Here is a 15,344-nt window from a genome sequence, read left to right on the forward strand (position 1 = left end):
TGCAAACAAAGAGCAGGTTGTCATATGTTTATGGTGGGTGGATGATAATCTGGATGCCCACGAAGAATTTATCGGTTTATACGAGGTAGACAACATTTCTGCAGCCACTCTAGTTCATGTTATCAAGGATACGCTATTGAGAATGAACCTGTCCCTAGCAAGAGCTCGTGGGCAATGCTACGACGGGGTAGCGAATATGAGCAGCGCAAAGTCAAGAGTAGCCAAGCGGTTATCTGACGAAGAACCAAGAGCGGTTTTCACACACTGCTATGGACATGCACTTAACTTGGCATGCAGGGATGCACTGAAAAGATGCAAGATACTGCAAGATGCTCTGGACACTACGTATGAAATAACTAAGCTAGTCAAATTTTTGCCCAAATGACAGGCGATTTTCGTACAGGAGAAAGCTACCACATCACCTACTACACCAGGAATTCACCTTCTATGTCCAACTAGGTGGAATGTAAGAGCCGATGCTGTTAAGAGTGTGTTGGATAACTATTCCACACTCATTTCAACCTGGGAACAGTCGTCAGAAGAAACTCGTGACCCCAAGCTGAAGGGTAGATTAGGTGGAGTTGCGTATCAAATGACTAAGTTCTCTTTCATATTTGGTGTAGCCCTTGGAGAACTTATTCTACGTCACAGCGACAACTTGAGCAGGACCCTGCAGCTTGGAGATATCTCTGCTTCAGAAGGGCAAGCTGCAGCAGAGATTACTTTACGCACTCTGTTGTCTCATAGGACTGCAGACGACGTTGCCAGTTTTGGAAGCATGTGAAGGATATGGCAACAGCTCTGGACATATCAGAACCATCAATGCCCCGCAAAAGAAAAATACCCAAGAGGTTAGAAACAGGAACAAGTGAAGATGAGTCACCAGTAACGGTAGATCAATATTATCGAAAAATGTACTTTCAAGCATTCGATTTGATCTTCAACTGTATCACGGATCGTTTTGATCAGAAAGGCTTCAAAGTTTATAGAAAAGTTCAGGATGTCCTGCTTAATTAAAGCAACGAGAAAAGATAGTTATGCAGAGGATCTTGACTTTCTAATGGATTTCTACAAAGATGACTTTAGGTCTGATATTTTGAAAGCTCGGCTGGAATCACTTGCTGCACTTGCTCACGAAAAAGAAAGATTTGCACGATAAACGATATCACTGCCATGTTGAAGTCTCTCTCATTAGGCCCAAGAAGCCCCTTGAATGAAGTCCTTAGGTTTGCTAAGCTTCTCTTGGTAATGTCTGCAACTAACGCTGTCAGCGAGAGATTGTTCAGCTGTTTGAGGCGAATTAAAACCTATCTACAATCGACAATGCACCAAGCAAGGTTAAATCACTTGATGTTACTACACATTCATAGAGATCGTACAGACAAACTTGAATTGGTAGATGTTGCCAATGACTTCGTGAAAGGTTCGGAGCATAGACTTAATGTTTTTGGCACGTTTCTTGAAAGTGATGCTTCTACATAGCACGCAAACTTCGGCTAAGCCGCTTTCAGTTCTGCTAATAACGTTTCATTTCAGGGTAATTTAGATTGTTCTTGTGTTCAGTGTTGAAATAGGCATGTTGCAGCTTGCTATTACGTGGCTAGTTGGAATGTGATGATTGTGATCACGGTAATGAAAGTTGGAATAATTTTCACACGGCGTGCACATGCACATTGATCAATCACCTAATTGATAATAGACAAATATTAATTAATCATTTAAAGCGCGTTATGTCACCACGCCCCCTTAGCGTGCGTTAGGCCCATTCACTCTTCATTTGCTTCGACGGCCCTGTATTCTGAATAGAAACTGATTTTAGTGCAAAACAATGAATTGCAAAATGTTTTCAGTATTAAATCACTGACATAATGTTCAATTAAACTGTTGGACTCTCTGGTGGGTTCACTTCATATTGCAGTCTCCTTAGACCACAAATGTCTCTCTATCATTTCTAGTCTGTTTTCCATGCTGGACACCTTGTGATCAATTCTGTCCAGTGTAGTTTGCTGTTTTTCTAATGCTTGATGTATCACTTCAACCATATTTCTCATGGTTGACGTTTCCAACTGCACGGAAGCTTGACTGGCTGACTGGGCAGTCACAAATGAGACACGGTTATCATCAGCCACCGAATTAGGACTCTGTATACGAATCAGTGGAGCAGTCTTTGCAGTCTCACTTGGATTCAATTTTGGGGTCTCTGTTATGGATGGTGCAGGACTAGCAGGGTGTTCTGCCCCCTTTGCATTGCTAGGCTTCTCCAACAGCTGGCAAATCATACTCTTCCTACTTCCTACATCATCCACACCATTCGTATCGTCGTCATCATCCTCAACACCCATAGTTTCAGTAGTTTGACTGACTCTTTGCAAACGGCGTCGATACCACATCCATTCATCTCCTCTTTCATTGCCATGCAAACCTCCAGATGTTTGTTTACTTTCATCTGGGCAAGACCATGTAGTCTACAAAACAAGCTGTAGATCTTACTAATAGCAAACTTGTGTTTATTCAATTATCTGACTTTTAGCTCATGAAGTTGTTCACTGACTTTCCTCATGTCTGACTTTGTTGATGGTGATTCCATTCCTTCTCTCTCTTCTTTCCTCTTTAACGTTTGCAACAGTTCCTTCTGAGCCTCAAACCTTCGTTCAGGTGTTACTGTTGTTAGTGGGATGAGAGACATCCACATGGCTGCCTCCTACAATAAACGAGACAATCAATGATTAGATGCATCATCACATTCACCATACCATATGATAGTACCAAATTAGGTCTCCTCTTCCTGAACAAAAATTCTAAAAGATCCACGATTTCATTGAGTATATTGAAAGGGATGGGTATAGAATGAGTATGTTTCACTTGCATCAAGAGCTCAGCACGAGTAAACTTCCATTCTGTATCAGCATTTTCCTAGAATCACATCATCAACATCACGCATTTTCAATCCAACATTGTCCATCTAGTTTCCATCTTTATGCCTGTCTGTCCATCTGTCTGCTGGCCACTGTCCATGCAGAAACCAGATATCCCCAAGACTGACTACTGAGAAGTAGATTGGACAACATCACACAACAGTACGTCAAAGCAACAGACAAGCAAACATTAACGTACCTCAACTTCATCAAATTTATTGGTGACTACGGCAATCAGCATGTTGAGAAGAATGACAACAGAAGATACCAACCAGACAGCCATTGTAATTTGACCAGCTGTCTCCTCAGCTCCACTACAGTTCTCCATGTCCTGGCGCTCAAGAAGTCCAAACAGTGCCCAGAAAAGACTCGCTCCAGATATCCACACCCTGAAACAACACATAACCTTCTAAAATAATACGTATGTATGTAGGAAGTAAGCACATGCACACACAGAGACAAGGAGTCGAGTAGGAAGAGGGCAGATAGACACACAAAGATGAGTGAGTACATACCCACTGAAATCAGCCGCAGGACAATTAGTCGCATTCGCTCTGACCGTCTCATTAAAGACAAATCTAGTGCCACGATATACGTTGGTTATTCCAGCAGCAAAGGCAGTAAGAAAAACCATCAGAATAACAAGGAATAATAGAATCTCCTCCACTATTTTAGAAATTGCCCTCTGGACTGGCCCAATAACAGGATGCCAGCTGAGATAACGTAACACACGCACACAAGCCAACACAGTGGCAGGTCCCAGAAAGTAGCACGACCCTCGCAGTAGAACCAAATTATCAGTTGTGAAGTAGGCAATCGCTCGCAATATAAAGAACAAGACAAAGAGAACAAGCATTGAAATATCCATTTTATAGTCAAGACCACTGAAGTAGAAACGCCTCTCCAAACGTAAGAATGACCGTATTTCTTGCAAGATAAGACCGAAGACAAATATAAATATCACCAACAACAACCCATCTAGAATTGCCTCAATACGATCAAGCTTCAGAGCATCAATGAGCAGCAGCACCACAAACACAGAGTACGAGATGACATGGGCCGTGTAGATAATGATAGGCTCTGCAATAGGACGCAGTGAATCCCACGTTATACAGCAACAGCTGTCCCTCACAAGTAAGAAAGGCCAAATGCAAAAGAAAACAAAAGGACGAACCATTGCTTTTAGAATAAATACAAAAGTCAAAGACAAAATGAGTCTCAGCGGTAAACTGTTTTCACCGGCCCAAGAACGTTTCAGAGCTTGAAGAACTGACGCATGAGCAATGAACTAAAATAAGGAAAATATCTACAGTCAAACTGCTGCTTGTCAGTAATGTTAACACAACACTGCCAGTCTGCCTGCCTGCCTATTAGTTTGCCTGGTTGTCAGCTCCATGTCAGCCTACTTCGACTACTCACCCACCTGATGAATTGCAATATCTCCATCCATCCATCCATCTGTCTGATGCGCATTATAACTTAATAGTAATGATAGTGCAGTGCAGTACAGAATAAAAACAAAATGTTTGTGTTTATTTCTTACGTTTATCGATAGGCACCACTGGGTGACATAAAAGGACCCACAAGTGATGGCGGCAAGAAGAGGCTTTCCGTTGAGAGGATTTACCGAAAGAAGAGTCAACTGGAGCACATCTTACTACGTCCAGATACGTACATCGGATCAGTGGAGGAAGTAACACAATCAATGTGGGTCTTTGAGGAAGGAAAAGGATTCATGCAGAGACAAATAATGTACGTTCCCGGATTGTACAAGTTATTTGATAAAATCCTAGGTGACTTGTTGATATAAACTTTATCAGTGATAAGGTAGTTTGACATTTTAAATTTTTTGACACGTGTGTGTTGCTGTGGTGAATACTGCAGACAACAAGCAGAGGGATCCATCAATGAATAAGATTGAAATTGATATCAATGCGTAAGTTGATTTTATTCAATGTGTTTGCTTGCTTATATTGAGATTCATCTCTCAATACATTAGATTATTATATTTATTGTGTAATATGATTATCACTGCACACCAGTCACTGAATGTTGGGCAATTCACTCACGACATTTTTGTCAGTCAGTCTGCAATATATACACTAGTTATTCACCCTGTCGTCCACCTACACTAATTTCCTGGCACTCTATTCATCTAGCTGTCAGTCAGTGTTTGCCCATTACATATTACAAACCAATTTGGTAAGGAACGTGCAGCCTTACCTTCTTGCATCTATCAGAAATGGCCATCTCCACAATCTCATTTGTGAGAACTTTTAGCAACAGAACAGGAGGAGCAGAATCAACCATGCTGACAGCAAGTTCTTCCATCTCCATAGACAATGCTTCATATCTTGCCTTCTGCAGTGGATGGTTGTAACCCCAGTGACGATACAAATAGCTCAGCTCTAGGACAAACTTGAGAGGCTCTGCAGATGCCTGAATCATCTCTGGTCTTGCAAGGAGCTGCAACTTCTCAATTCTAAGTTTCTGCAGTCCAGCCTTCCGAATGTCAGCAGAAGACCGAATCAGAGGCACAATATTTGTGACCTGATTTGATAAAACAGCAAAGCACAATGGCGTCTGGGCTTTTGAGTTTGCAGCATTCGTGTCACATGCATCACCGATGAGAAGCTCAATCACTTCATGGTTATCATCAACAGCTGCAGCTGCATAGTGAAGTGGTGTGTTGCCTTCTCTGTCAGATTTTGTGTGATCAACTCCCTTGTCTATGGCTGTTTGCAGTAGTGTTAGGTTGCGACGAATGGCAGCAAAATGGCAAAGATTCTGACCATTTTTGCTTGTAGAATCAGCATCTGCACCAGCAGTCAGTAAAATGTCCACTTTTTCATTTGCTTCTTGATGATCGTGTAGTTCAGCTGCTGTCAGAAGTGCTGGTGATGATCTTGAGAGAGAAATCGCATTGGGATCAGATCCATGAGACAACAAAGCCTAAACAGAATAAAGACGAAAATGTAACTAAACATGTTGGCTAGACCATAGCCAAAATGTTAGGTATCAAATTGTTGATATCAACATAATCAATAAGGTGTCTGTCTGTCTGTCTGTCTGTGTGTCCAATACATATATTTTCAACATTGAAATCTACAATCAACACAACTAAGCAACTCTACTGTCCCAATCGCACAAAATCTCTACCAAACTAAAACTCTACAGAAACCAGCCCTATATAGGGCTGTACAGTAAAGCACATTAATAATTGTGTGTATTGTTCATTCTCTTCACTTTCCTTGTATGTTCCAGTAAGCGGGATGTCTTCCTGGTAATCACTCTAGCGTTACATTGTTGTAACTGAACTGATAAACGTTGTCTCCAATATGTTGTAAAATTGGATGCATTCTGATGACCGTCCTCATCATAAGACATGAGAGAAAGAGTCTTTAAAAACTGTTGAGCCTCATCACCCCATCTGCCATAATGTTCAAATACCAAAGGGATTGCTGTTGGTGCATACCCTCCTGGTAGCAGTTGGGAGTCATACTTTGTATGTTTGATCTTTTCTCTTCTGGATGCGGCAGCACCATCAACATAAGCAGCTCTAGATAGGATGTCTTTGCTGAATGGATGTGATAGAGCAATGTCTAATTCTGCTGCTGGCGTGCAGAATGATTCTGCAACATAGATGTCTGGCCTTCCACTGGAAGTGGTGTAACGATCTTTAGGCTCAATGTAGTACGGTACATGTAACTGGCTGAGACAATCTGCCCACACAGAAACTATACAGTTGTGAGACCACACTGGTCCACCTCCAAATTTACAAGTCAACAAATGATACCCTTCTCTATCGATCGTTTTTCCACATTCACATTTGTACTCATCTGCCAACATAGGCAAGGGCATTGCCATTCCCAACCTCATGAATGCTGCCAAGCGGAAATTTCCAGGTAAAATTGCGAGATTCTGGGTTGATGGAGTGGCATTTAGCCAAGAGCCTGCACCTTTTCCTTGCAAGGAACGTAATCTTGCTGAATCCTTTCCAGATTCTTTATCCAATAAAATAGTGACTTGAGCTTTCATGACCTTATCTATCAGATGATGTTGCAGACGCTTAGTATTAGACAATAGATCATTCACTGATTGATCAGGATCTAAACATTCATGAAGAATGTGGCCTACAGAATTTTCAGAACTTTTTGAGGATAACAAAACATCAATCTTAGGTTCTAAAGCTACAAAACGTTTTGGCAGCTCATGCACAGAATGAGCCCACGAGGACACAAAAATCAAGTTTGATATTTTTTGTAATGATGTCAAGCCAAAACCACCATATCTGATAGGCAAGGTTGCTTGCTTCCACTTTTCATCAGTAAGGGCAGAAATTTGTAACAAATTTGAAAATTTAGAGCGAGATAGATGATCATGAAGAACTGCAGCAGCTTGCATGCTTTTGGGTTTAACACTTCGAGATAGTCTGTCTGTCAGTCTGTCTTCTAGCTTAACCAACCGTCAATATCTGCACATCAAATTGTTGCCAATCCACTACGCAATCAGTCCATCTATCTGTGTTCTTATTCTTTGCACAAATACCTTGACAGTTGGTGCACTGCCCTGACGGCAAGCATGATGAAGCAACTCATTCTTCATCTGACCATAAACTGCAGGTTTTTCTCTTGCTAGAGTGCCAATGAGAGACTCGTTGCTCTCTTGTGATCGTTGCACACCAACCAAATGATGCAATGGGGTGTCATGTGTCCGTCCAGCTGTCAGATCATAATCTGTGTGGCACAAATATGAAAGCAACTGTGCATTGAAATTCACTGCTCCCATCTATGTAAAGCACAGACCAACTCATTAGCCTCATGTAACCAGTTCTTTCCCACACAACTTACTCAAGCAATCCATATATATATATATATATATATATATATATATATATATATATATATATATATATATAATATATAAAGCTCAAATTGTCTGTGTGTGTGTGTGTGTGTGTGTGTGTGTGTGTGTGTTCGCGTTTGGCGGCCACGTCTTTTGTCTGTTTGCAACCGAAATTGGCACGCACACTCGGCACGCACAGAGGAAGGTTTGCGTCATAGACTGTGGCATAGACACAGTCCCATATGTGAGAGAGCAATCATGTGAGGAAGGACTGGTTGCATTACCACACATAAACCTTAACCAGTTAATTAATATTGTCTCCAGCTGCTGATACCAATGAATGAAGAGGTGTTGTTGAAGTACACGATGGATAAGTCGTCAGATTCTCTGATCGCTTCACAATAGCAAGTAGCATTTCAGCTGGGACATCTTGAGTTACTGCCAGGTGGACTGCAGATTGACCATCCATGTCTTCCGAGTCGACACACGCTCCTCCTTCCAGCAAAACCAATAAAGCTAAATAATTGATATCAATGATCAAAATATTTTGACATCAAAAAAAGTGTAGAGTCGAACCGTCTTTTAGATATGATTGTGCTTGAGTTGAAGCTTTGGAGTAGAATAAGAGGAGATGGTGTAAAACGGTTGAACCGTTGCAATCTCTTTCGTTTGGGTTTTCACCTCGTTTTAGACGTTCCTTTAAACGGCCTACCAAATCCTCTCTTGCTGAGTCGATTTCACGTATGAATTCCATCGAAGTTGGACAGTTCCGTTGACATGCACATGAAGTAGGCAACAACTTCTACGCATGCGTAGTAAAGCTGCTTTTACACTTTCAAAGCTTATGTAAAAATTGTACGCCCAGATGTAAAATAACAAAATGTATCATGCTTTTAAAAATTAAAGAAACTTTGAAACGCAAAAACTTCGCTTAGCAGAGGGTGGTTTCGATCGCACCGACCTCTGGGTTATGGGCCCAGCGCGCTTCCACTGCGCCACTCTGCTGCGGATATATTTTTAGAGTAAAACGTGTTATCTAAAGAAACACTCTCTCATGACTTGCAGTATCAACTTCCTTATTTACAGTTTTTTATCCATTAAAGTTGAATTAAGTTTTGTGGTTGTATTGGTCATCAATGAGTAGATGATTACATCAAACTTCTCTGCTCTAATACGTGATGTGGTCATTCAAAAGCCCGTCCATACAAATTATTTCAAAGAATACTGAAGCATTAGCACCAGAGAAAGTAATCTATAATTGCCACATTTTTACACGTACTTATTACATACCCGTTTACACATCAAATCACAAATAACCACAATAACAACTTGAATTAAAAGTCTTTACAAACTCTTCCAGTTTCATATTAAAATTGCGTTCTCCAATGTCACACGTTAAATCCGTGTCTCCTCATACACTCTTTGTGAGCTTCAATCAGATCCCTACAATTCTCTTCTCCGTGAAGAACAATGCTAACAAAATAAACAAATATAAATAATTAATTAAAGATATATATTAAATAGAATCTTGGCATGTAATTTATTACAATTTTGTTTACCACTCATCTCTTGGTCTTTTAGTCTCTGGACACGCACAGCAAGGTTTTAGTTTTCTCGTCGAGCCGTCTGTCTCAACTGATGCTACACTGCCACCAGACACGTCACTCATTTTTTATTTCGAAAACTCCCGTATATCCGGGATGTCAGAAATTCAAGGCGATGGCAATGGAAGCAAGCAACGGCTCAGAAAGAAACAAAGTAGGAAGGTGTGACGATATGATTGTGTCTGAGATGATAAGATTGGCGAAAGAATTTCGTTAGAGGAGAAGACAGGAAATTGCGAAAGCAAGAGAAAACGAAGATGAAAGTGGTAGCAAGAATTCAGAAGAGATCAATGAAGTATGGCGTACATAATAGTTAGTTTGTCAATACGGTAGAAGTACGATGGACATATTGGAGTTTGCTCATGTGCCCTCGGATTCCCAGATTACCGCGCGAGTGTTAATCAAATTAATATATATAGTAACTTTAGAAGCCCTTTTAATGTAAATGTGCGCTCAGATGCTTACCTAGCTAATGCTAATGTGTTTGTGTGTGTATTCATACAGACTGTAGGTATGAGTGCGAGCAAGAAAGCTATTTACACAGTCGCTGCACCACCTCAAGGGTGGGAAGCAAGTGAACATGTACAGTCTGGCAGTCACGGTCAGGTGTTTTTATAATAATTCACATAATAAGACCATTGTATCATGTGCTACACTGTACACACATGTAGCTGCTGATGTGACGGTTGAAAGCCAAATTTTCTCCGAATCAAAGAAACAACACAATGGGCTACGATGTAAAAAGTGCTTTTATTTGCTGTGCAAAGATAAGGTAATAATTATGTTTTAAATTGATGTTAATTTAGTGAGTAAGTTTATGTCATTAGTTCTTCTCTACTGTACCAGTCAGATTGCATGTTGTTATCTATTGGTCAATTTATGAGCATTGGTGTGATGTACATATCTTTAGTGTGTCTACTCGGACAAATGATTGTGGTAAACATTTGCATGCGTGTGTGTGTGTGTGTGTGTGTGTGTGTGTGTGTGTGTGTGTGTGTGTGTGTGTGTGTGTGTGTGTGTGTGTTAGAGAGAGATGGAAACAGTCTGGATTGTTTGCTGGATTGGATTGAAGTTGGCACATACTGAATACATTTTATGATGGTGTTTTAGGACTTTCGTTATCACAATGATGAATTATGGGTTGCTAGTTCTGTTTTGAATGACAAGCAATGGAATGGCCTCCTTCTAAAATATGGGAAGGTAATATTAATAGGTAAAGCTTGGAGAGAAAGCATAGAGTGTAACTTTGGCAGTGCATGGTGACATTTAGACTTTTGTCTTGATTTTCTGTAACATCGGTATCGTACAAGGAATAACCGTAGCAGCTCGAAGTTGTGTGTGTGTGTGTGTGTGTGTGTGTGTATGTGTGTGTGTGTTTGTCCAGACTCTACACGAGACTGTATGTGCACATGCTTGTGTGTACGTTCGTGAGGACACTGTAAATTTACGTAGGCTGCAACCAATACACTGACTCCCGGTCTACATATACTTAGGGACTTCCACGAGCAATACCTATGTGAGGGCATCTGTAAGTCCAGGAGCTATCTCTTGAATTTGATTTGCGTGTTGTCTGCCAACATTTTTAGAAACAATCAACTCTTGACCTTGGCATGCTGTGTTTTTGTAATACTCCCCACAGTGACATTAAACATATAGATGATGTTTATTCTAGGTTTTCTGTCAGAAGATGCATAAAGTTGGTTCAATGCAACGGACTACTCATGCCAACAACTCAATTTTAGTCCCAGTGCTCACTGTTGGTCCACATTATCTCCATCATTATTGAATTCAATAACTAATCAACATGTCTTGTGCATACAGGTTGACAAAACTACTTTCAGGGAGAACTTTAGTTGTGACAGCAAGTAGTCTGCTCTACAGCTTCAGTCTTAGACGAATCAGCCAGTCTTGGAGGACCTTGTAGTTGCCCAACTCTGGTAGTCTCGTAGTTCGACTACATAGCTCATGACGGATAACTTGGAGACGTTGTTTAGCATCATGTAAGAGCTTGTCTCTGTCCAACCCTCCCTGCAAATAGATTTATTTTCAAATCTCTGTTCTGGATTTCCATTTACAAATGTTGTTTCGTTATCTGTCTACCTAATACAGACATTTGCATGTTTATGTGTCATTCCATTCGGCTGTTTATCAAGAGGAGCTACTGTGTCTGTCTGTGTCCATTTGTGTATCTGCATGCCTTCCTGCCTATAGTATTAATCTATCTATTGCCTTATAGTTACAATACCGTTAGTGGGCCTTTCCGGACGCTAAGAATAAAATCTCTTTCACTGCCGCTGAGCTGAATCTGTGGCAATTTACCTTTTGCAAACCTCTCCAAACTAGCCATCTTGTGCAAGACCTGATCCAACAAGCCACTTACTACTCTAAAGAAGGTGTACGATCAACAAATGTGACTCTAACATGATAAAAAAGCTTTTGCTCTCGGGGAGTGCCTTTGTGTTTTTCTCCCTCAATCAATTTCATGTGAGTCTTCACATATCCGAGATATTGGAGGATCACCTTTTCAGTCATGAATTGCTCTCGTTTGGCTCGCAAGTCCTGAACACACACATAGCAGCTGATGTGATCAGTTAACAAGTCACTAGATCAATGATTACCTTCCATGCTGTGCTCTCATATGCAAAGTTGTCAGAAAAGAGTAATTCAAATATGTTGACACTTCCTTTAAGGAGCATCTCACAGAATAGCCGGACTTCGTACCCGGCTACTTCTGCGTTGTACTTGTTGTGCTGACCACGAGTGTCCAATGCTTCCTAGTCATAAAGACAGTTTAGCTGTTACATTATTACAGCAAATTTTGCCACAAATTCAATTTTAGAATCTTATCAGACCAAATCTATGCCTTTTTATGGCCTCATCCCTATTTGCTTTTCGAGGATTCTAGTTGAACGAAATTTTGTTTGTGATACAGTATCTATGTGTTTTCCAGGACTTGTGTTAATTGCAACTACTGTATGTTAGGTATAGTCAGACTTTGCTATTGTTATGTAACTTGGTAGCACTTTACCTACTCGGTCAAGTGTCAGGCCACATGCAACATCTTTATATAAGTCTTTGTGCTTGGCTTGACATGTGATGAACAATGTGATCAAATAAAGATTGAAAGACACATCAGACCAAAAGATATTGCACTAAAGTGGTATGAAGCATGGTCTTTAGTCAAGGCATAGATGACCCGATCATGTATCTTAGAGATGGAAACTTATCTGTAAGCTAGAATCTACGTGGAAATGAGACATACACAACTGCACCCGAGCTAATTAACAAAAGCAGCATTTGGTTGTTCTGGCACAGTTTGTTCATACCTTCAATGAATCTGATGATGAAAATATTCTCTGTGGAGTACAGAAGCAAGCAATTAGCATGTATTATTTGTGAACAGTTAGAACGTCATACGTCATGAGGTTCAACGTACACAGCCAGATAGTCAGTGTCTGACTGTGGTGTTGACAGGTTGTACATATGACTGCCTGCCTTACAGAGGACCACCAGGCTATTAGGCTGCAGTTCACTGAGAGGACTTCCAACCAGTTTTCCTATTTCTTGAATTTTTGCTAGAGCATCAGGTCCAGGCTCTACGACACGATTGTACTGAATTAGACCATACGATACGACAACACAGAAGGACAACTAACCTTGTGGTGGTGCCAGTGATATGTCAACTGTTCGAATCTGCCATAGCCATTTTTTAACTCTTTCACTGACATTTGATGTCTTGAGGTCTTTGGCTTGTTCACAGAGATCGTCAACTTGGCTTTTCCATTGCAACAGATGCCCCAATAATTGATCTCGTGAAATGTGATCCTTCGCAACATTACAGCTTCAATATGTATTCCATTAAGTTGTCAATGTTTTACCTCTTGCAGCTGGCCCAGAAGACGAACAACTTGCTGTGCATCAGAATTGGACTCCACACGCACTCCGATGGTTAGTTGATGCTCAGTAACTGCCTGTCGAGCATAATTTAATAGCCTGTATGTATAAAATCACACAAAATCAAGCCATGATAGCTACATGCTTAGTCGAGTCACCAAGAAGAGAGACTTTATGACAATCTAAAATCATTGTTAATTAGTAAATATGTTGAGATTATGTCAACAGCCTATTTGTTGTGTATTATGTAATTTTACCCAATTTTACTATTCACTGTATCACCTAAATGAATCACATATTTTCTGCAAAGTTGTGTCTTCTTTCATCACCAGACGGCCATCTTTCTTTTTCTTGAACACTCCTCCAAAAGCCTGGCCACGACATTTTTCCAGCAGATGTTTGTTGATCAACTGGTCGGGTGACACATCCAGCTGCAACTGCTGAAACTCACTGGTGTTAATAATCACACCATTTTCTGGTGAACCGAATGCTTCAGCAAATCGAATATTGCCTCTTTGCAGGTGGTGGCTAAAATGCCGAGCTTCAACAGCACACAACCAATCCTAACGAAAAATCAGCGAAATGAATAACGTACATAAAGGCAACATATCAATTAACATCATCACACAACATGTAGCTATTGTATTCTCTACCTCAATGTTGTAGTTTGTGTTTTAGATTCTAGTTTGTTAAATTAGATGTTGATCATTTGTTGTCATTGATCACACTTGCTATTTAGTAAAGATGAAACAAAAACCAACACAAAATTGAAATTTGTGATTTAAAAGTGAAGTTGAAAGTTGGATGGTCCACCAGCTATCTCATTTCGTCAAACAAGCCAATTTTCACTTGCTATTTTCTACTGTTTATTATGGAGTTCAAAATTAAACATTTCCCGTGTGTAGAAAAATGGCTGGTCTCTGACAGCACCAGTGACCACTGCCTCTATACAAATAGTAGTTATTGTGTACACATACAAAATGCACTGGTTTCCATGTACTTTAGATTGTGTGTGTGTCAGTGTGTGTGTGTGTGTGTGTGTGTGTGTGTGTGTGTGTGTGTGTGTGTGTGTGTGTGTGTGTGTGTGCATGCGCAATAGCTCAGTTGGTTAGAGAGTCACCTTATGGAGTACCTGGTCTTTGACTGGGGTGGCAAAGGCCTCCGACTGCGACAAAGTCCATCAGCCACTGGGGTCCAAGTGGGACTTTGGGTGCCCACACCACAGTTGGTGTCGCAGTCGGTGCTTCTGCGAGCACCTGGCCAGGCTCCAAGAGATTGCTGGTAACTCCTTATTCATTTGCCATTGTGCGTGCGTGTGTGTGTGTGTGTGTGTGTGTGTGTGTGTGTGTGTGTGTGTGTGTGTGTGTGTGTGCGCGCGTGCGTGCGTGCGTGTGTGCAACTATAACGAAATAGGTGAAACGATCGAAAGCAATCAAGTGAAACAAAGAAATTCAACGATAAATATCAGCACCTCGTTTATCACTTCTTGTAGCTCCTTTTCATGTGGTGTTGCAAGTGAGAGGAAATGCTCTTCATTGACCAAAAAGACAACGAACAAAACGTTGTGTTTAGCTCTGGCCGTCTCCTCACTCTGAGACGCTGCAAACCATGGGCATGTCATTACACAAGCAAATAAAACCTTCTTGCAAATCTTTGCAAAACGCTTTGCAATTTGAACGGCAAGTTTGTCACGATGATCTTCAGTCATTGTGGCAGGTGTGTGCACGACAGTAAGCAGCTTCAGTTGTGTTGCTGCATCAGGGTCGAGATGTAGCTGTTGCATCTCGAAATGATTGCCTTCCAGTCTGCTCTTGAGCTCTCTCAAATTATCAAGAATTGCAACTGCCTTCTCGTGGCAACTGAAAGCATTCTGCTCGCGTTTCTCATCACCATTCTTCAACTGAAGTAAGAAACGTTCATGAGCCTGCAGAGTGTCTGTAACTCGTGCAATCAACTCGCAATCCACGCTATCACTTTGCCTTACAACAGCCATGGTATAGCCTTATTTGCAAGCTGCGTATTGTAGCACACCAGTGGCAACGTCAAATAAGGGGCTCTCCCTTTGAATGCTCACGTGACTCTAATT

General features: G+C 40.9%; 4 protein-coding genes and 1 non-coding gene across 6 annotated transcripts; 1 reads left to right on the plus strand and 4 right to left on the minus strand.

The window, feature by feature from the left end:
- Window positions 1-1,773: 1,773 nt before the first annotated feature.
- On the minus strand, window positions 1,774-8,516 carry LOC134192079 (short transient receptor potential channel 4-like). The gene is made up of 9 exons (XM_062660764.1): window positions 8,337-8,516; window positions 8,095-8,276; window positions 7,464-7,703; window positions 5,139-5,867; window positions 3,431-4,203; window positions 3,115-3,304; window positions 2,767-2,913; window positions 2,525-2,701; window positions 1,774-2,465 (listed from the first exon to the last, which is right to left on the minus strand). The coding sequence occupies exons 1-9, from the start codon at window positions 8,512-8,514 to the stop codon at window positions 1,908-1,910; spliced, it is 3,174 nt and encodes a 1,057-aa protein (XP_062516748.1). The 5' UTR covers window positions 8,515-8,516; the 3' UTR covers window positions 1,774-1,907.
- Window positions 5,993-7,048, minus strand: LOC134192592 (uncharacterized). The gene has a single exon (XM_062661339.1). The coding sequence runs from the start codon at window positions 6,951-6,953 to the stop codon at window positions 6,129-6,131; it is 825 nt and encodes a 274-aa protein (XP_062517323.1). The 5' UTR covers window positions 6,954-7,048; the 3' UTR covers window positions 5,993-6,128.
- Window positions 8,517-8,692: 176 nt separating the features above from the next.
- Trnam-cau (transfer RNA methionine (anticodon CAU)) lies at window positions 8,693-8,765 on the minus strand. Its single transcript has one exon. It is a non-coding gene; the product is annotated as a tRNA-Met (tRNA).
- A 692-nt stretch (window positions 8,766-9,457) lies between these two features.
- Window positions 9,458-11,419, plus strand: LOC134192531 (uncharacterized). The gene is made up of 7 exons (XM_062661269.1): window positions 9,458-9,526; window positions 9,582-9,659; window positions 9,869-9,965; window positions 10,036-10,136; window positions 10,475-10,564; window positions 11,037-11,120; window positions 11,186-11,419. The coding sequence occupies exons 1-7, from the start codon at window positions 9,461-9,463 to the stop codon at window positions 11,231-11,233; spliced, it is 564 nt and encodes a 187-aa protein (XP_062517253.1). The 5' UTR covers window positions 9,458-9,460; the 3' UTR covers window positions 11,234-11,419.
- Window positions 11,240-15,324, minus strand: LOC134191942 (uncharacterized). 2 transcript variants are annotated; one of them, XM_062660595.1, is made up of 11 exons: window positions 15,243-15,324; window positions 14,730-15,158; window positions 13,541-13,821; window positions 13,243-13,357; window positions 13,021-13,189; window positions 12,782-12,960; window positions 12,691-12,720; window positions 11,983-12,138; window positions 11,786-11,923; window positions 11,610-11,723; window positions 11,240-11,392 (listed from the first exon to the last, which is right to left on the minus strand). In XM_062660595.1, the coding sequence occupies exons 1-11, from the start codon at window positions 15,249-15,251 to the stop codon at window positions 11,240-11,242; spliced, it is 1,773 nt and encodes a 590-aa protein (XP_062516579.1). In that variant the 5' UTR covers window positions 15,252-15,324. The 2 variants fall into 2 exon arrangements, with proteins under 2 accessions (XP_062516579.1, XP_062516578.1); XM_062660594.1 differs by having other exon boundaries at window positions 14,730-15,317.
- Between the last annotated feature and the right edge of the window lie 20 nt (window positions 15,325-15,344).

The sequence above is a fragment of the Corticium candelabrum genome, chromosome 16, assembly GCF_963422355.1.
Source record: "Corticium candelabrum chromosome 16, ooCorCand1.1, whole genome shotgun sequence".
In the NCBI taxonomy this organism is placed as follows: domain Eukaryota; kingdom Metazoa; phylum Porifera; class Homoscleromorpha; order Homosclerophorida; family Plakinidae; genus Corticium; species Corticium candelabrum.

What these genes read in the sequence shown, in the direction of transcription:
- LOC134192592 (XM_062661339.1), bottom strand. Translation starts at nt 6,953, where the DNA reads ATGAAAGCTCAAGTCACTATTTTATTGGATAAAGAATCTGGAAAGGAT.
- LOC134192079 (XM_062660764.1), bottom strand. Translation starts at nt 8,514, where the DNA reads ATGGAATTCATACGTGAAATCGACTCAGCAAGAGAGGATTTGGTAGGC. An exon ending in ATAAATTTGATGAAGTTGAG is followed by an intron (nt 2,914 to 3,114) that starts GTACGTTAATGT and finishes ATGTGATTCTAG; the next exon opens with GAAAATGCTGATACAGAATG. An exon ending in AACAACTTCATGAGCTAAAA is followed by an intron (nt 2,466 to 2,524) that starts GTCAGATAATTG and finishes CTTGTTTTGTAG; the next exon opens with ACTACATGGTCTTGCCCAGA.
- LOC134192531 (XM_062661269.1), top strand. Translation starts at nt 9,461, where the DNA reads ATGTCAGAAATTCAAGGCGATGGCAATGGAAGCAAGCAACGGCTCAGA. An exon ending in GAAAGAAACAAAGTAGGAAG is followed by an intron (nt 9,527 to 9,581) that starts GTGTGACGATAT and finishes GAATTTCGTTAG; the next exon opens with AGGAGAAGACAGGAAATTGC. An exon ending in TCCTTCTAAAATATGGGAAG is followed by an intron (nt 10,565 to 11,036) that starts GTAATATTAATA and finishes TGTTTATTCTAG; the next exon opens with GTTTTCTGTCAGAAGATGCA.
- LOC134191942 (XM_062660594.1), bottom strand. Translation starts at nt 15,251, where the DNA reads ATGGCTGTTGTAAGGCAAAGTGATAGCGTGGATTGCGAGTTGATTGCA. An exon ending in AAAATATGTGATTCATTTAG is followed by an intron (nt 13,358 to 13,540) that starts GTGATACAGTGA and finishes TTATACATACAG; the next exon opens with GCTATTAAATTATGCTCGAC. An exon ending in CATCATCAGATTCATTGAAG is followed by an intron (nt 12,139 to 12,690) that starts GTATGAACAAAC and finishes CTTTATGACTAG; the next exon opens with GAAGCATTGGACACTCGTGG.